Source organism: Macaca fascicularis, chromosome 17, assembly GCF_037993035.2.
Source record: "Macaca fascicularis isolate 582-1 chromosome 17, T2T-MFA8v1.1".
Classification (NCBI taxonomy): Eukaryota; Metazoa; Chordata; class Mammalia; order Primates; family Cercopithecidae; genus Macaca; species Macaca fascicularis.
The window spans coordinates 27543692-27566064 of NC_088391.1; the positions used below are offsets into that span (position 1 = coordinate 27543692).

Genomic DNA, 22373 nt, shown 5'->3' on the forward strand with positions numbered 1-22373 from the left:
CCTTTTAAGAGGTTATTGTAGTAAATCTTTTGGGGGCAGGAAGACAGGAAGGTGGGAGAGGCTTAACGCTATCATTTTAAGGTAATAAAAAAGAGGGAGAAGTTTGCCTGGCGTTAATCTCCTATTCATTTATTATCTGGTCTGTTGCCTTGTTTAATGGACATTCTTTGTACTTTCATAAAACTGTCTGACATTAAGTAAAAATGATAAAGAGAGAAAATAGAAATTTGAGAATTAGAGATCTTAGGAGTATGTACATGTTGATATCTGGAAAATGTTGCTAAATAAGTAATGTTGATCATTAAATACTCTGGTCAGTTTAGATATTAATATGTTCTACATTCTTAAGTTTGTTCATTAGCCCTTTTTAATTTGTAATTTATTTCTTAGGAGCCATGTTATAAATGGGTAATTCAATTTTTAGGAAAGCCCCAAAAAGCTTTTCAAAAAGTTTGTTTTTGGAGTCTTTAAGATTTTATCCCTGCCTAAGCACTGTTTATAAAATCGTTTCTACACAAAAAATTATTCACAACTAAGAACATTTGTGACATCCAGGGTTGGATTGGCATTTAGGCACTAAAAAAGTTTAGGTGCTGGAAGGTAGTAAAGCTTCTTCTTGGAAATAGTAACTTAATATATTGACAAAAGACAAAATACTTGGTTCATCAAGTGTCCAAAATTGTAGGACCAAAAAGCAATTGCTTCAGATTCTTGATAACTATGTACCATTCATGAACCAAATGTTTCTTGGATGGGAATATGAAGTTTGCTCCATTTTCTATTTTATATTTCTCAATTTAGTGGCTAATTTCTTTAAATACCAATATCTATAATTAGGATTTATATTTCCAATTTACTTTTCAGCATTTTGAACGTAGAATATTAAGGTTCGTTGATAACTCCTTTAGTAGTATATTCAGTTTAATTTTCTGTGAATATATTATATATATAATATATAATACATATAATAAAAATACATATATTTTTATGCTTTTTTAAAACTAGGTACTTGATATTTTCTCAGAAAAGATGATTTCTAAGTTCAGAAATTATTAGGATGCTGGAAAGCCATTTTTCCACACCTGAAAAATTTTCTTAGCTAACTCTGTTCCTTTGAGGAGAGTTAATGTGGGAAGGAAGATTAGTCAAATCATCTACTGTTTTATGAAAATGTTAATAACAGTGGGCACAGTTTTTGTAGGGGGGCTTAGTGCTATCATTTTCAGGTAATGAAAAGTAAAATTATCAGAGTTCTAATATTAATATAGGTTTTTCTGAATAAAGGGGGAAGGGAAGAGAAAACCCTCAGAATATATGATTTACCACAAAGTACAACACTAACAAAGGAAAATAAATTTTGTTCTGGTACACTTTTTTCCCATAGGTAAGATTTACCCAGTATTTGAAGTTCTAGATGAGAAAACTATGTTTGTTATCTGTTATGTATTGCTTTATGAAGAATCTTACAAAACTTTTGATTCATTTATCTTCCTGTTGACAAGAGACACCAAAAAGTTTATGAACATAGTAATAACAACTATTTAATGACTGTTTTACTTGTATTTTAAAGTTATATTCATGCTTTGCGATCTTGCCTTAAGTTGAGATCTTTAAACTGAGGAGAGTTCCGAGAAATCTCAAAGTTACAGAATTCTCCACCCGTTTGCCCCAGATTGGTAGATTGGTAGTTGCTTTTCAACTCAGTATGTTTAAGAAAGAGTGTATTTTTATTTACTGAAGTGTGATATCAAATAAAGGGATTTCAAGTCAATGGAAGAAAACACACTTATATTATGTATATACTTCTCTTGGGATATAAAGGACCATGGTTAGTATTCTTCACTAGTTTTTGGGTTTGTTCTAAGCATTTTTCTTTTCTTTCTTTATTATTTTTTTTCTTTTTTTGAGATAGGCTCTTGCTCTGTCATCCATACTGAAGTACAGTGGTGTGATCATATCTCACTGTAACCTGGAATTCCTGGGCTGAAGGCATTAAAGATGTATTTTGCTTTAGGTTTATCTAAAGGAAAACATGGATCCCTAAAGAAAACCCCCCACTGTTATTTTATTGAAAATGGGTTTACCTGTCTGGCAAATGATTGTGGTTTTTCTGAAATCATTGCAGCTCAAACCTAGAGAACAGCAAAAATCAAATTTTTGTCTTAAAAGAATTTTTTGTCCAAGTTGTATTCAGGACTTAAAAGATTAAGACAGTAAAAATCAGATAGGTTGGATGCTGAATTTAATTACATGTCCTTTTTCTTAAATAGAAGCCCTTCTTTTTTAGTTAACTTTGGAGAACTGCTTGATTTTTTATTTTTAATTTATTTATTTATTTATTTTTTGATATGGAGTCTTGCCCTGTTGCCCAGCTGGAGTGCAGTGGTGAAATCTTGGCACACTGCAACCTCTGACTCCTGGGTTCAAGCGATTCTCCTGCCTCAGCCTCCCGAGTAGCTGGGACTACAGGCATGTGCCACCACGCCCAGCTAATTTTTGTATTTTTAGTAGAGACAGGGTTTCACCATGTTGGCCAGGATGGTCTTGATCTCATGACCTTACGATCCACCCGCCTCGGCCACCCAAAGTTTTAGGATTACAGGTGTGAGCCCCCGTGCCCGGCCTGAATTTTTTTAAAAAACGAATATGTTGGATAATAAAAAAGTTTTAGTGTACTTGGTACTTTTTTCTAAAGTATACCTCAGAGCCATACCCATTTTATGTTTAGTGAAATGAAAATATAGTTTTGTTTAGTTTTTTGACCTTGTAGTTTTGTTGCTTTATAATGAAAGGAACTGTGTCCTTAATAAATCATTTTTACATACAATAACATCTTGCCTACTTAAAATAATGTTTTGAACTGTCCAATATTTGGCTTAAAATGGCCAGAAGAGTGAAGGAAAAGAAAATATTTATAGTCATGCATCACATAACAGCATTTTGGTCAATGACCACATATACGACGGTTGTCTCATAAGATTATCATACTGTATTTTTACTGTACCTTTTCTATGTTGAGATATATTTAGATACACAAGTACCATTATTTTACAGTTGCCTAAAGTATTCTTTACAGTAGCATGCTGTATAGGTTTGTAGCCTAGAAGCAATAGGGTATACCATATAAACCTAGGTGTACAGTAGTATATACCTTCTAGGGTTGTGTAAGCACACACTATGATGCTTGCATGACATAATTACCTAAGCAAGCATCATAAGCAACATGTGACTGTATATTACTTTCTAAATGCCAAGTACTATATTTCACTATCTCTGGTGTTTCTCTGACCTAACATACTTAAAACGTAAGTTCTTGACTGTGATGTAAGTGCGCCTTTAAAATGTACCTATGGTAGTATTTTATTTTTTTGCTAAGTAAAAACTTAGCAAAATGACATTTTATTAGTTTTCTCCCTCTTAATTTTTGTGGCATGTGTCATTTTGAAATTGAGTGCATTATATACAGAAAATCAAAATAGTAACTTCAAACATACCATATAGATAGCATCTGCTTTCTACAAATTGCCTACACAAACCAAACTCCCCAAATGTTATCAGTGTGTTACTGCTCAAGATCTTACAACAATGTTAATATGTCACCATTTCTACAGAAGACTACGTTTTTAGTTATATATGTATTTTAAAGTACTCCCAAAACATTTGATTATTTCAAATTACTCTTCTTTCTCATTTGTTAATCATAGTTTAACAAATACGATTAGTTGTTTTAATTCAAAATAAAAACGGTATGTTGAATAAAAATATTAAATACTTAAACTTATATAAATTAGTATAATTTAGTAAATCATTCAAAGACATTACAGATTGTCACCACATAATTTAAATCAGTCACTTTTAGACACTGAATAACTTTAAGAGATTTTTTTAATGAAGGAACAAATCAAAATGGCTCAGAAAAATCAGATGGAGTGTATACACAAATAAAATACATGTTAATGCTTAACACATTGAATACAAATTTTCTTTATACTAAAGACTTTAAAATGTCCATGTGTTAATTTCTTTTGGAGGTGGAAAAATAGTTTGTCCAAAAAGACACTTTTCACAGTTGAAGGAACTTGAAAGTTCTGTCCCAGTGAGTCTTAATGGTTTTATTTCAGGCAGCAGATTCATTGTCAAATATCTTACGTTTTAAGGTCTGTAGGTTATGCTGAATAAAATTCTCTGTACCATGAACTTCAGAGAATCTGAAGTCACTTCTCCTGGTAGACCAGTTTTTCATTTTTATTGAATTCTGAATTGTGTCCGATGTAAAGTAGTAAACCACAGGGTCAAAACAACAGTTTGAAACAGCGATACAGAGAGTGATTGGGTACATTGTCCTTACTGCTGCCACTACTGAGCAATTAACAAATGTTTGTGTTCTCACAAGAGAATATAAAATAAGATTGATATTGTAAGGAACAAAACAGAAACAGAATATGATCAAATGTACAAAAATCATTTTTAAAACCTTAGTTTTGTTTATTTTGCTTCTACTTAATGTAACAGGTTTATTTAAAGTTTTTAGCACCATACTAGAACAAGTTACATTTAAAATTAGAGGAATAAAAAATCCCACTATTTCAATGAAAATTACAATCCTTGAGAGATATGTTTTCCATGTGGCTTCTGGGAAATTTTCAAAGCAGGCTTCTGAGGCATTGTTACCCTGAGAGTGGGTAGACTGAACCAAAACCGCCGGTGCACTTCCTCCGATCACAGTTAACCACACACCAATGCAAACAATCTTTGCATTTCTTTTGGTTCTTAGAGTCTTTGACTTAAATGGGTAGACAATTGCCAGAAATCGATCTACACTAATACAAGTTAAGAACAGAATGCTTCCGTACATGTTGGTGTAAAACAGCATCACAGAAATCTTACAAAGTAAATCTCCAAATGGCCAATTTTGTGTTGTAAAGTAAAAAATCCTGAAGGGTAAAGTAAAAACAAAAAGCAAGTCTGACATTGCCAAGTTAATCATGTAAGTTGTAGTTTCATTTCGGACTTTGAGGACGCAGATGAAAATGTATATGGCAACACAATTGGATATTAACCCAAGCACAAACACCGTGCTGAACATGCACCCATACAAAGTGTACTTAAAGGAGTCATTATAGAAGCAGTGGGAGCTGTTAACGCTTACCATCGTAAAGGCACGTCCAATTTTCAGTTTGGAAGCACTTTCATCAGCTGCAGTCTCCTTTGGTATTCATATTATCACCTTCAATTTATTTGTAAATTATCTGGATCTTTGGATGGTTTTATAAATATTTCATTTTTCTCAAAAATATCCAAAAGAAACATGAAATTTGTTGCTGTAAAATTTCCGCTGGGTTCTTCAACAGGAAAATATTTTCATTTGTTAGTCTTTAGAAAATCCATGAATTCCAAGGCTCAGTTAACTGACGAGCAACCTTTAAAAAATACAGTCAACGAGGCCAACCCATAGGATTATAAATTTAAAGAAAAGATGTGATCTGTGATCAGAATGAAACCACTTGTCTTCTAAACTTCTATATCAGTAGACAAGATGAATACTCCAAAGTTAATGTTTCTTTATGCCTCAGAATGTTAAGCTTAAGTTATCAATCTTATTTTCTTTTCAGTGCAGAGTTTCAGAGACTTAAACATTCCGAATTTGTCCCATTTTACTTCTTGCTTCTTTTAAATGAAGTTTTCCTTTTTTGTTTTCCTGCAGTGGATCCCAGATGGTGGGTAAGCAGAAGAGTCTTTTAAAGGTTCCAAAATAAATTCCCAAGCATGTTAGCGCTTGCCGAATTGAGGCCTTTTCCTCAGTTGCCAGCTGTATCTTGAGGTCGCTTTCTCTGAAGTGAAAAAGAAAGGCTTGCTAGATTTGTAATATGACATCACAGGAAGAAGAGGCTGGGTTTTGACAAAGAAAGTTTCAGCCCAGTTTGTTTGCACTTCCTTTAATCTGATAGTGTGTCTGCTGGGAATATACCTAGGAGGCTTGCAAATGGTCACTGGCTGTTTAACTGCGAGGTCTGCTCATTAACTCTTTTTATGCGGAAATGCCTTCTGGGGTGCTGGCAACCTCTCAGTTGGTTTGATTTGTTTCAGTAGTAATAATTGAAAGAAAAAAAAAACACTATTAATCCTGTTGTTCTGCTATTCGATTGTTTTCGTGTTTGGGATATGACATTTTAGAAAAGAAAATGTATATGGGTGTGTATTTATAAATTGCAATTATTAGTGATATCTTTACATAGCATTTCAAAGAACTGTTCAATGACTATGAAACGGGGGCCTTTAATCTTTAATGTATAAAAAGCATTTGACTCGGTTTCTGAAAAATCCTCAATATTTAATTGTTATGATTATGAGTAGCTCTTATCCTGGGTCTCATTATTTTTTGATAAGCAATTTTCTAACATTCTTTCCTCTTTCCTATGAAGTTGAATTAATATTTTAGAGCTGTTTAAATTTTTAAATTACTCATTTCACCAAAGAACAAATTCAAGAATGTTTATCTTTGGTGTGGTGTTAATCTTACTTTTTAAGCACAAAATGAAGTTGCATCCTTTTAAACAAAATTTTTTTAACCTTAAATTGATTGAAATAAGGTTTAGAGAATAAAAATCCTACTACCTGGCTAAATTTTAGGTTCATAGTCTTATCTTTCTTCTTCCTCCCAGCTCTTCCCTTAACCCCTTAATATGACATTAACTATATATTGGAATATATTTCAGATTTGTCTTCATTTAAAAGTTTCTATGAATGGTTTCTCTATATATTTATATTTAAAGTATACTCATATTTTGGGCCAGGCGCAGTGGCTCACACCTGTAATCCCAGCACTTTGGAAGGCCAAGACAGGTGGATCACCTGAGGTCAGGAGTTCAAGAGCAGCCTGGCCAACATGGTGAAACCCCATCTCTACTAAAAATACAAAATTAGCCTAGTTCAGTAGTGTGTGCCTGTAGTCCCAGCTACTCGGGAGGCTGAGGCAGGAGAATCGCTTGAACACAGGAGGCAGATGTTGCAGTGAACCGAGATCAAGCCACTGCACTCCAGCCTGGGCGACAGCGAGACTATCTCCAAAAAAAAAAAAAGTATACTTACATTTTAAAAACAAAATCAGAAGAAAGTGTGTGTAAGGTGAGGGTAGTTAAATATAGGTGTTATTTCCTCAAAGATTGAGGATATCACAACCTCTATAGCACATGTTTTTCTTGTTTTAAATATTTTTTCAGAAAAGGCTAGATCTGGTTATGCCTTATTGTTATTATCTTTTTGAATTTGGTCTAGTTTAAGCTGAAACTCTTCCTTTTGGGTATTAAGTAATTTAAGAATAATTTATTTTTTCTCATAAATTACTTAGCTAGCTTAAAAATAACTTATTACAGTAATATCTTTTGTGTTGTTTTGCACCATTCTTTCACACTCAGCAATTTTTGTCATTTGTTGATGAACTATAATCTATTTCTACTGTCTGGACTAGAAAATTCATCTATTATCAAATGACAAAAAAAGATGAGTATTACTTATAACCAATACTTAAAAATTTGAAGGGTTGAATATCTTTGTATCACATTTGGTATAGAAAAAAGGTATGTGTGTGTTCTCATTAGAAGACTGGTAGAAGCTGAGTGAGCATTAATGAAAAAAGGAGTAATTAGTTAATAAGCTTGTATTCTCATTGGAAAAAATTTTCTGTTAGTAATTATGTCTTACTTTTTAAAAAAAATTTGGTTCAGTATGTTTAAAAAAACCGTAAAATCTTAGTAATCTTCTTTCAAATTGATAGTCTCCTCTTTAGTCATCTTTAATGAAATATATGCAGTTGTATATGCTGATCTTGTCCTACTTTTACTTTCATTTTGAATATGGCATTTTCTCATTCAAAGAATTAAAATGTATTAATTCTATTTGGAATATTCTCCTACATATTGTCATTACTCACTTGACTTGTTATTCACTTAAATCATTCATCTATAGTTTTTCTTTTTCTTTTTTTCTTTTCTTTTTGTTTTCTCACTCTGTCGCCCAGGCTGGAGTGCACTGCTGCGATCTTGTCTCACTGCAACCTCTGCCTCCTAGGTTCCAGCGATTTTCCCACCTCAGTCTCCCTAGTAGCTGGGATTACAGGCGCCCGCTGCCACACCTAGCTAATTTTTGTATTTTTAGTAGAGAGAGGATTTCACCATGTGGCCAGGCTGGTCTTGAACTCCTGACCTCAAGTCATCCACCCGCTTCGGCCTCCCAAAGTGTTTGAGTTATTGGGGCTTAAAAATGGATAGATTACTATTTGTTGAATTAGGTTTTTCAATATTATCAGTATCATAGTAAATATTTGTATAATTCTTAACACAATTCTTGGTTCTTTGTAGATGATTCTCACATGTTTGCTGATGAGTGAATCATAAACTTGAATTTTGTTGCAAGTTGTTCCTACTGAGGGAGAGCAGTAGCAGAGGGACTGTTTCAATGGGAAGAAGATAATTGAATATTGCATTTTTTCCAGATATTAAATTTGGCTTCTAACTAAGGAACCAAAGGGGAATTTAGAAACTTTGAAAAATTCTTAGGTTAGAATTGGAAAGATACAGAGTAACTACTTGCAAAGGGAGGTAATGAATCCATAGAATCAATTGTATTTAATAGATACTTTTGTATTTGATAAACTCAGGCAAACTGTTATTTTAATTGAGATCTCTATACTTCTGGAAGTTAACTCTGAGAATCAATTTATTTATCGTATGGATTTTTTGGAGGGGAGTGAAAATTAAACAGAGCCAGATAGATGTTAAAATGGTAAAGACAGGAACAGCTTGAGTCTGTTAAAATGGTGAAGACAGGAACAGTTCCCAGCGAAATCAATGCAGAAGGTGGGTGATTTCTCCATTTCCAACTGAAGTACCCAGCTCATCTCACTGAGACTCGTTAGACAGGGGATGCAGCCCATGGAGGGCGAGCCAAAGCAGGGTGGGGCATCACCTCACCAGGGAAGTTCAAGGGACCAGGGAAATTCCTCCCCTAGCCAAGGGAAGCCATGACAGAATATGCAATGAGGAGCAGTGCATTCTGGCCCAGATACTACACTTTTCCCATGATCTTCACAACCCTCAGACCAGGAGATTCCCTCGGGTGCCTACACCACCAGGGCCCTGGGTTTCAAGCACAAAACCGGGTGGCCATTTGGGCAGACACTGAGCTAGCTGCAGGATTTTTTTTTTTTTTTATTCAATACCCCAGTGGCACCTGAAACACCAGCAACACAGAACTGTTAACTTGCCTGGAAAGGGGGCTGAAGCCGGGGAGCCAAGTGGTCTAGCTCAGTGGATCCCACCCCCACAGAGCAAGCTAAGATCCACTGGCTTGAAACTCTCACTGCCAGCACAGCAGTCTGAAGTCAACCTGGGATGCTGGAGCTTGGTGGGAGGAGGGGCATCTGCCATTACTGAGGCTTGAGTAGGTGGTTTTCCCCTCACAATGTAAGCAAAACCACCAGGAAGTTAGAACTGGGTAGAGCCCACTGCAGCTCACCAAAGCCACTGTAGCTCGACTGCTTCTCTGGAGTCCTCCTCTCTGGGCAGGGCATCTCTGAAAAAAAGGCAGCAGCCCCAGTCAGGGGCTTACAGATAAAACTCCCATCTCCCTCAGACAGATCACCTCGGGGAAGGGTGCTATAGGGTGGCTATGGGTGCAGCTTCAGCAGACTTAAATGTTCCTGCCTACTGGCTCTGAAGAGAGCAGCAGATCTCCCAGGACAGTGCTCAAGCTCTGCTAAGGGACAGACTGGCTCTTCAAGTGAGTCACTGACCCCAATGCCTCCTGACTGGGGAGACACCTCCCAGTAGTGGTCAACAGATACCTCACACAGGAGAGCTCTGGCTGGCATCTGGTGGGTGCCCCTCTGGGATGTAACCTCCAGAGGAAGGAACAGGCAGCATTTTTTGCTGTTCTGCAGCCTCCAATGGTGATACCCAGGCAAGCAGGGTCTGGAGTGGACCTTCAGCAAATTCCAGCAGACCTGCAACAGAGGGACCTGACTGTTAGAAGGAAAACTAACAAACAGAAATGAATAGCATCAATATCAACAAAAAGGACGTCCACACAGAAACCCCATTTGAAGGTCACCAACATCAAAGACCAAAGGTAGATAAATCCATGAAGATGAGGAAAAATCAGCACAAAAAGGCTGACAATTCCAAAAACCAGAATGTCTTTTCTCTTCAAAAGAATCACAACTCCTTGCCAGCAAGGGAACAAAACTGGACAGAGAATGAGTTTGATGAATTGACAAAAGTGGGTTTCAGAAGGTGGGTAATAACAAACTCCTCCAAGCCAAAGGAGTATATTCTAACCCAATGCAAGAGAGCTAAAAACCTTGAAGAAAGGTTAGAGGAATTGCTACCTGAAATAACCAGTTTAGAGAAGAACATGAATGACCTGATGGAGCTGAAAAACACAGCACAAGAACTTTGTGAAACATACACAAGTATCAACAGCCAAATTGATCAAGTGGAAGAAAGGATATCAGAGATTGAAGATCAACTTAATGAAATAAAGTGTGAAGACAAGATTAGAGAAAAAAGAATGAAAGGGAACAAACAAAGCCTCCAAGAAATAGGGGACTATGTGAAAAGACCAAACCTACATTTGATTGATGCACCTGAAAGTGACAGGGAGAATGGAACCAAGTTGGAAAACACTTCAGGATATTATCCAAGAGAACTTCCCCAACCTAGCAAGACAGGCCAACATTCAAATTGAGGAAATACAGAGAACACCGCAAAGATACTCCTCGAGAAGAGCAACCCCAAGACACATAATCATTGATTCACTAAGGTTGAAATGAAGGAAAAAATGTTAAAAGCAGCTAGAGAGAAGGGTCGGGTTACCTACAAAGGGAAGCCCATCAGACTAACAGCAGATCTCTCTGCAGAAACCCTACAGGCCAGAAAAGAGTGGGGGCCAATATTCAACATTCTTAAAGAAAGGAATTTTCAACCCAGAATTTTGTATCCAGCCAAACTAAGCTTCATAAGTGAAGGAGAAATACAGTCCTTTACAGACAAGCAAATGCTGAGAGATTTTGTCACCACTAGGCCTGCCTTACAAGAGCTCCTGAAGGAAGCACTAAATATGGAAAGGAAAAATTGGTTCTAACTGCTGCAAAAACATACCAAATTGTGAAGACCATCAACAGTATGAAGAAACTAATGGGCATCAACTAATGAGCAAACTAACTGGCTAGCATCAAAATGACAGGATCAGATTTATATATAACAAAATCAACCTAAAAGTAAACAGGCTAAGTGCCACAGTTAAAAGACACAGACTGGCAAGTTGGATAAAGAGTCAAGACCCATCAGTGTGCTGTATTCAGGAGACTCATGTCACATGCAAAGACATGTGCTCAAAATAAAGGGACAGAGGAAGATTTACCAAGCAAATGGAAAGCAAAAAAAAAAAAAAAAAGAGGCAGGGGTTGCAATCCAAGTCTCTGACAGAACAGACTTTAAACCAATGAAGATCAAAAAAGACAAGATGGGCATTACATAATGGTAAAGGGATCAACGCAACAAGAAAAGTTAACTATCCTAAGTATATATGCACCCAATACAGGAGCACCCAGATTCATAAAGCAAGTTCTTAGAGACCTACAAAGAGACTTAGACTCCCACACAATAATAGTGAGAGACTTCAACACCCCACTGTCAATATTTGACAGATCAATAAGACAGAAAATTAACAAGAATATTCAGGACTTGAACTCAGCTGTGGATCAAACAGACCTAATAGACATCTACAGAACTCTCCACCCCAAATCAACAGAATAGACATTCTTCTTAGCACCACATCACACTTATTCTAAAATTGACCATATGATTGCAAGTAAAACACTCCTCAGCAAATGCAAAAACAATGGAAATCATAACACAGTCTCTGAGACCTCAGTGCAATCAAATTAGAACTCAGGATTATGAAACTCACTCAAAACTGCACAACTGCATGGAAACTGAACAACCTGTTCCTGAATGAATACTGGGAAAATAATGAAATTAAGGCAGAAACAAAGAAGTTCTGTGAAACCAATGAGAACCAAGACACAACATACCCAAATCTCTGGGACACAGCTAAAGCAGAGTTTAGAGGGAAGTTTATAGCACTAAATGCCCACAGGAGAAAGAGAAAGGATGTAAAATGTAAAATTGACATCCTAACACCACAATTAAAAGAACTAGAGAAGCAAGAGCAAACTAATTCAAAAGCTAGTAGAAGACAAGAAATAACTAAGGTGAGAGCAGAACTGAAGGAGAGAGAAACACAAAAAACCCTTCAAAAAATCAATGAATCCAGGAGCTGGTGTTTTTGAAAAGATTAACAAAATAGATAGACCACTGGCAAGGCTAATAAAGAAGAAAAGAGAGAAGAATCAAATAGGCACAATCAAAAAATGCTAAAGGGGATATCACCACTGATACCACAGAAATACCAACTACCGTCAGAGAATACTATAAACATCTCTGTGCCAATAATCTAGAAAATCTAGAAGAAATGGATAAATTCCTGGACACATACACCTTCCCAAGAGTAAACCAGGAAGAAGTCGAATCCCTGAATAGACCAATAACAAGTTCTGAAATTGAGACAGTAATTAATAGCCTACCAACCAAAAAAAATCCCAGGAGCAGATGGATTCACAGCTGAATTCTGCCAGAGATACAAAGAGAAGCTGGTACCATTCCTTCTGAAACTATTCCATACAATAGAAAAAGAGAGAATCCTCCTTAACTCATTTTATAAGCCAAGCATCATCCTGATACCATAACCTGGCAGAGACACAACAAAAAAAGAAAATTTCAGCCAATATCCCTGATGAATATCAGTGTGAAAACCCTCAATAAAATACTGGCAAACCAAATCCAGCAGCACATCAAAAAGCTTATCCACCACAAACAAGTCGGCTTCATCCCTGTAATGCAAGGCTGGTTCAACAAATGCATATCAATAAACATAATCCATCACATAAACAGAACCAATGAAAAAAAAAAAACACATGATTATCTCAATAGATACAGAAAAGGCCATCAATGAAATTCAACACTGCTTCATGCTAAAAACTCTCAATAAGCTTCATATTGATGGAACATATCTCAAAATAATAAGAGCTATTTATGGCAGACCCACAGCCAATATCATACTGAATCAACAAAAGCTGGAAGCATTCCCTTTGAAAAGTGGCACAAGACAAGGATGTCCTCTCTCATCACTCCTATTCAGCATAGTATTGGAAGTTCTGTTCAGGGCAGTCAGAAAAGAGGAAGAAATAAAGCATATTCATATAGGAGGAGAAGAAGTTAAATTGTCTCTGTTCGCAGAGTACATGATTGTCTATTTAGAAAACCCCATTGTCTCAACCCAAAATCTCAAGCTGATAAGCAACTTCAGCAAAGTCTCAGGATATAAAATCAATGTGCAGAAATCACAAGTATTCCTGTACAACAATAATAGACAGAGAGCGAAATCATGAGTGAACTCCCATTCACAATTGCTACAAAGAGAATAAAATACCTAGGCATACAACATACAAGGGATGTGAAGGACATCTTCAAGGAGAACTACAAACTTCACTACTCAAGGAAATAAGAGAGGACACAAACAAATGGAAAAACTTTCCATGCTCGTGGATAGGAAGAATCAATCTTGTGAAAATGGCCATCTCACCCAAAGTAATTTATAGATTCAATCCTATCCCTATTGAGCTACCATTGACTTTCTTTATAGAATTAGAAAAAAAACTACTTTAAATTTCATATGGAACCAAAAAAAGCCCATATAGCCAACACAATCCTAAGCAAAAAGAACAAAGCTGGAGGCAGCACACTACCTGCCTTCAAACTATACTACAAGCCTACAGTAACCAAAACAGCATGGTATTGGTACCAAAACAGATATATTGACCAATGGAACAGAAGAGAGGCCTCAGAAATAATGCTACACATCTACAACCATCTGATCTTTGGCAAACCTGACAAAAACAAGCACTGGGCAAAGCATTCCCTATTTAATAAATGGTGTTGGGAAAACTGGCTAGCCATATGCAGAAAACTGAAGCTGGACCCCTTTCTTACACCTTATACAAAAATTAACTTAAGATGGATTAAAGACTTAACTGTAAGACCTAAAGCCATAAAAACCCTAGAAGAAAACCTAGGCAATACCATTCAGGACATAGGCATGGGCAAAGACTTCATGACTAAAACACCAAAAGCAATGGCAACAAAAGCCAAAATTGACAAATGGGATCTTATTAAACTAAAGAGCTTCTGCACAGCAAAGGAAACTATCTTCAGAGTGAACAGGCAGCCTACAGAATGGGAGAAAATTTTTGCAATCTATCCATCTGACAAAGGGCTAATGTCCAGAATCTACAAGGAACTTAAACAAATTTACAGGAAAAAAAAGCAAACGACTCCATCAAAAAGTGGGGGAAGGATATGAACAGACACTTCTTAAAAGAAGACATTTATGTGGCCAATAAGCATATGAACAAAAGCTCATCATCAGTGGTCATTAATGAAATGCAAATCAAAACCGCAATGAGATACCATCTCCTGGCAGTTAGAATGGCAATCATTAAAAAATCAGGAAACAACAGATGCTGGAGAGGATGTGGAGAAATAGGAATACTTTTACACTGTTGGTGGGAGTGTAAATTAGTTCAACCATTGTGGAAGACAGTGTGGTGATTCCTCAAGGATCTAGAACCGAAATAACATTTGACTCAGCAATCCCATTACTGGGTATATACCCAAAGTATAAATCATTCTACAATAAAGACATGCACATGTATGTTTATTGCAGCAGTATTTATAATAGCAAAGACTTGGAACCCACCCAAATGCCCATCAATGATAGACTGGATAAAGAAAATGTGGCACATATACACTATGGAATACTATGCAGTCATAAAAAAGGATGAGTTCGTGTCCTTTGCAGGGACATGGATGAAGCTGGAAACCATCATTCTCAGCAAACTAACACAGGAACAGAAAACCAAACACTGCATGTTCTCACTCATAAGTGGGAATTGAACAATGAGAACACATGGACACAGGGAGGGGAACATCACACACCAGGGTCTGTCGGCGTGGGGGATTAGAGGAGGGATAGCGTTAGGAGAAATACTTAATGTAGATGATGGATTGATGGGTGCGGCAAACCACCATGGCATGTGTATACCTATGTAACAAACCTGCACATTCTGCGCATGTATCCCAATACTTAAAGTATAATAACTTTAAAAAATGGGGAAGACAAGCCTTTTTAGGAATGTTGCCATAATGACCATGTAGACTGATTTGAAATATAGTGTATCAACTTTGGGAGATCCTGTCTCTATAAAAAATTTAAAAATTACCTGGATGTGGTGATGTGAACCTGTGGTCCCAGCTGGTTGGGAGGCTGAAGTGGGAGGATTGTTTGAGCCTAGGAGGTTGAGACTGCAGTGAGCCTTGATCGTACCACTGCACTTCAGCCTGGTGACAGATCAAGACCTTGTCTTAAAAAAAAAAATAGCCTACATATACAACCAATTCAAAATATAGTGAATCTTGGCCGGGAGCTATGGTTCACACCTATAATCCCAACACTTTGGGAGGCTGAGATGAGAGGATCACTTGAGACCAGGATTTCAAGACCAGCCTAGGCAACATAGTGACACCCTGTTTCAAAAAATTAGGCAAGTGTGGTGGTGTGCACCTGTAGTCCTGGTTACTAGGGAGGCTGAGGTGGGTGGATCACTTGAGCCCGGGAGATTGAGGCTGCATTGAGCTATGATTGTACCATTTTACTCCAGCCTGAGTGATAGAGAGGCCTGTTCTCAAATAAATAAGTAAATAAATAAAAAGAATGAAATAGAGTGAATTTCATTATGTAATGCGTCGGTTTTTAAAATTTAATGACATCTGATTCTGATTCTTTGAATACTTTCAGTGCTTAAGCTGCTGGGTTGGGTTTTTGGTTCTGTTTTCGTTTTTTTTTTTTTTTTTTTGAGATGGAGTCTCGCTCTGTCGTCCAGGCTGGAGTACAGTGGTACGATCTTGGCTCACTGCAACCTCTGCAGGTTGAGTTTTTTCCCTCTTAGGTGTAATAGATCAAGGAGTCACCTTACATTCTTTATGTTTAAGGATTTCTGATTTTTGAAACCAGGTTGCCCAAGAAACATGTATAAGATTAAATATTTTGTAAAAGACTTCCCTTTATGTTTCAATAGCATTCTTCTTTAAAAGATCTATTTTTTTCCACAGTAAGACACCATGTTCTTTTACTATAAAATTGATCAAACAGGAATTGATTAAAACTTTAAAGAATTCTCTCATTAAAAGTTTTGAAGGCCATAATTGAAATTGTACGTAACATTGAGAACAGGGGATATGCCAAAAAAAAAAAAAAAAAAAAAATCAGATAAGAGAGTATGTGAGACTTAAAACAGAAATAAATTCATTTAAGTTCAAAAGAAAGTGTGAGCCAGGCATAGTGGTACACACCTGTAGTTGAAGCTACTCTAGAGGCTGAGACAAGAGGATCACTTAAGGCCACAGGAGTTTGAGGCTTCGTTGCTCTATGATGACACCTATGAATAGCCACAGCACTCCAGCCTAGGCAACATAACGAGACACTGTCTCTTAAAAGAAGAAGGAAAGAAAAAAAATATGGAACACTGATATTTTAAAATTTTAAAAGAATTATTCTAAACTTACTTTAGTCATTTTGCATGCAGCACGTGTTTGCCATGGTGAAATGTGACTTCCATCTCTAATTTATACTAATGAAAAAAGCAGTTTTCTCATTTGGGATTCTTTTGATGCTCATTATGATAAAATTTTCTATTTAAGTATAGAAACAAATAAACCTTTTTCAATTTGAGAAATGAACATTTGTAATTTATGTTGACAGAATATATTTATTTTCTATAGAAAGATCTTTTAGCCTAAGGGGGAAAAATTTTAAATTCTAGACTAGTATTATCATAAGTCTATTGGTATCATTTGGAAGTGATTTACCTTCCTTTCATTATTGTAAACACTTAATACTTTATGGTACTTTTTACCAGAATGTGAGTCATCTACCCAAGTTCAAAGAGTTGAACCAACTTTTATAGAGTTGGATGGAAGTAGAAGAGGAAAGATTTAAAAGGTGATGAATGATGATTATAGCAAAGTAAAAGTTGATGGGAATGATGGTTGAAGCAGGTTCAGACAAGTAGGGAAAGGAAATCAAGAGGAGTGAAAATGTTATTGTGATAAGATTTAAAACTTTAATAAGCATATTTATCTGTGCATACACTTGAGTTGTCCCTTCTTCCTTATCTTTTTTCGAACTCTCTTGCTGCTTCCTCATCTCCAGCTCTTAGAATCGTATCACGTCTTTTCTATGGAGTCTTCTTAGTCTCATCAGTTCCTTTTCTGTACTTCCACAGTACTTAGTTTGCCTTTTAAGACATATTCATGCAATTCAATTAAGAATGAAAAGGCCATGTGTGGTGGCTCATGCATGTAATCCTAGCACTTTGGGAGGCCAAAGCGGGCAGACCTCTTGATGTCAGGAGTTCAAAACCAGCCTAGCCAGCATGGTGAAACTCTGTCTCTACTAAAAATACAAAAAAATCATCCAGATATGGTGGCTCACACCTGTAATCCCAGCTACTCAGAAGGCTAAGGCAGGAGAATCGCTTGAACCCGGGAGGCAGAGGTTGCAGTGACAGAGATCATGCCACTGCACTCCAGCCTGGGTGACAGAGCAAGACTGTGTCTCAAAAAAAAAAAAGAAAAAAACAATAATACAAAACAAAGAAATAATTGCAATACAAGATATAACAATAGCTATTAGTAACACATAAAGATGAGAGTCTACGAATTTAGTAAAGAGCTTCTTGAGGAGATGATGTGTAATGAAGGCTAGCCTTTACAGTTGAATACAAAATTTTAAGTTTCAGGTCTTGAAGGCTTGAGCCATTCCTGGTAATAATGTCCCATTAGTATAGTCATGCTGCCTTTCTCATCCCAAAACACAGAAAACTATTTGACTATTTTCTCCATTCTCTCAAGGATGCTACTCTGAATTCCTAGAAGATGTTAATTCTTCACATATAATATGTGCCTTGTTGCATAAAGGCTGAATTTGGTCATAAAACCTTAACTGGGAAAGGCTAGGTGGGTTGTAGCTTTCAAAAATTTTTCACCCACTCTAGAAGCTGCAAAGTATAATGAAAGGACCAGTTTCACTAGGTGTTAAGTGACCTGGATTCTAATCCCAGTTACTAAAAATTAATGTGCATCTCCTGAGCCCCACCTGCTCAGGAGGCAGAGGTGGAAGGATCTCTTGAGCCCAGGAATTCCAGTCTAGCCTGGGCAATATAGAGAGACCTCAACTCTTAAAGGAAAAAATATTAACACGAGCTTGAGCAAATAATTTAGCTTCTCTGTTGTGTATTTGTAAAAGGAGAGTATTAAATTAGACCTATAGAATTCTTTTCAACCCTCAATTTTCTATCTAATTTAGTCTCCACACGAATTTTGAATGATAGAAAGAGCATATATTATTGTCTCAATTTTACAGATCAAGAAACTAAAATTCAGAGAAGTTGTGACTTGCTTAGGATTACAAAGTGATTATTGGTGGAGAACAATGAAGTCAAAACTAAAAGCTGGGTCCTCACAAGGAGTACCCAACCCAGTTCCTTATACATGTTTGTCTAATGAAAGAATACAACTCAGTGAGTGCATGCATAAAGGGATAGTAGAAATCACTGTGACCTAGAGATCCAGAATCCTTGATTTCTAAATTTTGACCTTACCTTGGGCAAACTGCCCTGAACTTTAAGATGGATATAATATGCCCTTTTGACCTTATGAAGAGTTTTCAGAATAAAATGAAATGAAAACAAATTTTGAATGTAAAACTCCAAAAAGATACTATTATAGATGAAATCACCTATACTATGTTAACTTTATAGAAATAAAGGTTATGTTGTGGGAAAACATGGAACAATAAGATTTATTTTGTTTTCTTCACCAAATAGAATGCCTGTGCTCTGTCAGATAAAGAAGTGATCATGTGATGCATTTGGTATGCCTTTTTTAGCACTTTTGCTATTGTACAGCCAATTTAAATCAAATAGACATAAGCTTTGCTTATAAAAACCACATATATTTCTAAGTTAGTTTGCTTAGTGGTTAACAAGTTGTATATTGCATTAGTCTTAATATCCTCTAATGTTGGAGCTAGCACTAGATCCTAGAAATTCATAATAAAAGTCCACCTTACCCCTGTTACAACTAGCCATTCATCTTCTTTGGTATATAGTTTAGCTCTCCTTCCAGTCACTCAAGTACAACTTAGGAAACTAAAACCATAGCTGATTATTGCTGGAGTGGGAACTCGAATCCTAGTTTCTTGACTTCTAGTCAGATTTTCTCATTGTAACAGGTAGCTTTCACCCCTTTTTTTCTTACTGATGTTGCGCTAGTTCATTCTTGCATTGCTATAAAGAAATACCTGAGACTGAGTAATTTATAAAGAAAAGAGTAGGGTTTAGTTGACTCACGGTTCTTCAGGCTGTACAGGAAGCATGGCACCAGCATCTCTTCGGCTTCTGGTGAGTCCTTAGGGAGCTTATATTCATGGCAGAAGTCGGAGGGGGAACAGGCATGTCACATGGTAGCAGTAGGAGCAAGAGGAAGGAGGAGGTCCCATACCCTTTTTAAACAAGCAGATCTCTTGTGAACTAACTGAGCGAGAGCTCAGTTATCACCAAGGGGATGGTGCTAAACTGTTCATGAGGGATCCACCCTCATGATGTAGTCACTTTCTACCAAACCTCACCTCCAGCATTGGGGATCACATTTCAACATGAGATTTGGGAGGGACAAACATTCAAACCATATCAGACATAAAATAGGAAACTTGGTCCATAGCTTAGGTAAATATTAAGCAAAGAACTTTGTTTTTAAATGTGTAAGCTATATAGACTTTTAAAAACACTAAATTCTAACATTATGATATAAATGTAAGATTAAGAGATTTTAGACATTTTCATCCTTTTGTACATTAAAATTGTATGATGGCCATCCTTCATTTTTAGCTTCATCTTTATTTATTTAAAAAGTTTGCATTTGTACATAATAATGTGCCAAGTTTTATACAAAAGCAGGAAATATCTCTGCTGCTTTCAAATAATTAGAACAGGGTTTTCTGTGAATAGCAAATTTAACACCTTCCAGCACAGATTATTATCAGAAATCCAAGTACTCTTGAGTTTAAGTAAATACTTATTGACTTGTACCTTTTACCTATTACTGAGGGGTAGAAGCTGAAAAGGATTGGTCTCTCAGGATGCTCCTGGATGCTAAATGCTTGTGGCTAGAAAGGTATTCTCTGATATACTTGAATTCTCTTGCTCCCAGTAGTGAAATTGTATGTATTAAAAGTTTAAGCATTGTTTACTCCCAGATTTATATTTGCTGGTTTTTCATATTGTTGTAATGTTATGAAATGTAAGTGCAAAAAAGGATTGTTTTAGTCAAACCAAGTTCAGTGCTTTGAAATGACTCAGAGGCATGTTGCAGAAAATATTGTAGAGTTAGATGTAGAAAAGATACGAGGGGGCAACATAAGAAACTAGAAAGGATTGGTAGGTGCAGTGACACATGCCTGTAGTCCCAGCTACCCAGTAGGCTGAGGTGGGAGGATCGCTGGAGTTCTGGGCTGTGTGCAGTTCTGCATCAATATGGTGACCTCCCGGGAGCAGGGGACGGCCAGGTTGCCTAAGGAGGGGCGAACCCGCCCAGGTCAGAAAGTAGAAGGATTGTGTCTCTAGATAGATTTGACTAAATAATTTTATTGCAAGAACAACATAAAGTGGAAAGAAAACATCAGTCCATCATATGAATTATATGAGTTATAACATTTACAGAATAGTTAAATGACAAATTTCTTTATAGAAACAAGTCTGTTAGAACAAACTAACAAAAAATAACAACCCATTCAAAAAAGTGGGAAATGTGTCTAAACAAGCATATCATTTTGTCCTTAACTTAAAAGTGGTTCTCAGTCAGTTTTAGGTATCCAAATTTAATATTTGTATTTTTTTTTTAAGTTTTGGCCTTCAAAATAAAAATGACTATACATTTGATTAGATTTCTTTCTTTTTTTTTCTTTTTATTATAAATGACTGATTTTTAAGGACTAGTGCTTTGAACATTAATGCAAGTATGCTTAAAACCAAAAACATATTTTGACTTTAGGTATTTATGTAGATAAATGTTTTGCTCTTAACCCAATTGGAATTCAACGAAAGAGAGTAGTCTGAATTCAACGAAAGAGACAAGCTCTTTAACAGATACTGATACTCAAAGGTAAAGAAGAATTATTGGTATGATTCTAAGCCACTAGCCATCTATTCTCAGAACAAAATTTCTGTGTTCACTTTTTTTTATTGGTTTTCTAGTGTGCTTGCTTTAATCAACTGTTTTCACACGTGTGGAAACTTTGAGGGTTTCCTGTCTATACTAGCAGATACAAGCACTACTCCAGAAAGGTTAGAAACCAAAGACCAAAGGACTGCTTCTACAAAAGGCTCCCTGTTAAAGCCCAGCCTTTTGTTGTTGTTTTAGTTAAACAGAAGTGGTCTATTTCAGCCTAACCAAAAAAGATTGCTGGATTTTTGCTCTGGCCATATAAATAGGAAATTAAGACAGGCATATTAAAATTTTTTCCTGCTTATGTTGTCTTCATTTCTGGGTTTATTGATATTTATTTTTTTATCCAGTAGGGAAATATTTATGAAGTGTAACTGTGTACCAGGTGCTTTTCTAGGTACTGGGAATATAGCAGTGAATAAAACAAAATCCCTGATCTTATATTTTATTTGGAGAAGACAATCACTAAATAAACAATTATACAACTGGTCATATGGTGATAAGTTCTCTGAAGAAAAATAATTTAGGAGGAAAAAGGGGGTTGGCTCTTACTGTTCTATATAGGGAGGTCAAAGAAGGCCTTGCTAATAAGGAATGAATCATGTGGCTGTCTCGGGGAATTAACCTTTAACTGATCAACATCTTTAAAAGGCCTTCCCCAATCTGTATTTCCAGCTCACCTCCCAGAAATTCACTCACCATGTTCATGTCCCCAAGATCTTTGGGGCAATTAGAAATTTCTAAACAGTGTTTTGACTTGGTAAGATTCTACATGTCTACTTCTGATTCTTATTTTTCATGGCACCTCATAAAATAGGAATGTATGTTTTGTTTTGTTTTGGGCTACTTGCCAGCGTTCTGAAACTAAATACTTCTAAGAGAGTAGCTGTCTCTTATTAAAGAGCCTCAGGTCAA

At 36.3% G+C, this 22373-nt stretch overlaps 2 protein-coding genes across 4 annotated transcripts in view; one reads left to right on the forward strand and one right to left on the reverse strand.

The window, feature by feature from the left end:
• Window positions 1-22373, forward strand: part of RB1 (RB transcriptional corepressor 1) — a 174870-nt gene that overhangs the window by 110092 nt on the left and 42405 nt on the right. The window lies entirely within an intron of this gene.
• Window positions 3868-5833, reverse strand: LPAR6 (lysophosphatidic acid receptor 6). Its single transcript, XM_005585834.4, has one exon. The coding sequence runs from the start codon at window positions 5150-5152 to the stop codon at window positions 4118-4120; it is 1035 nt and encodes a 344-aa protein (XP_005585891.1). The 5' UTR covers window positions 5153-5833; the 3' UTR covers window positions 3868-4117.

Bases quoted from the DNA above. Each gene is read 5' to 3' on its own strand.
- LPAR6 (XM_005585834.4), bottom strand. From the start codon at position 5,152: ATGGTAAGCGTTAACAGCTCCCACTGCTTCTATAATGACTCCTTTAAG.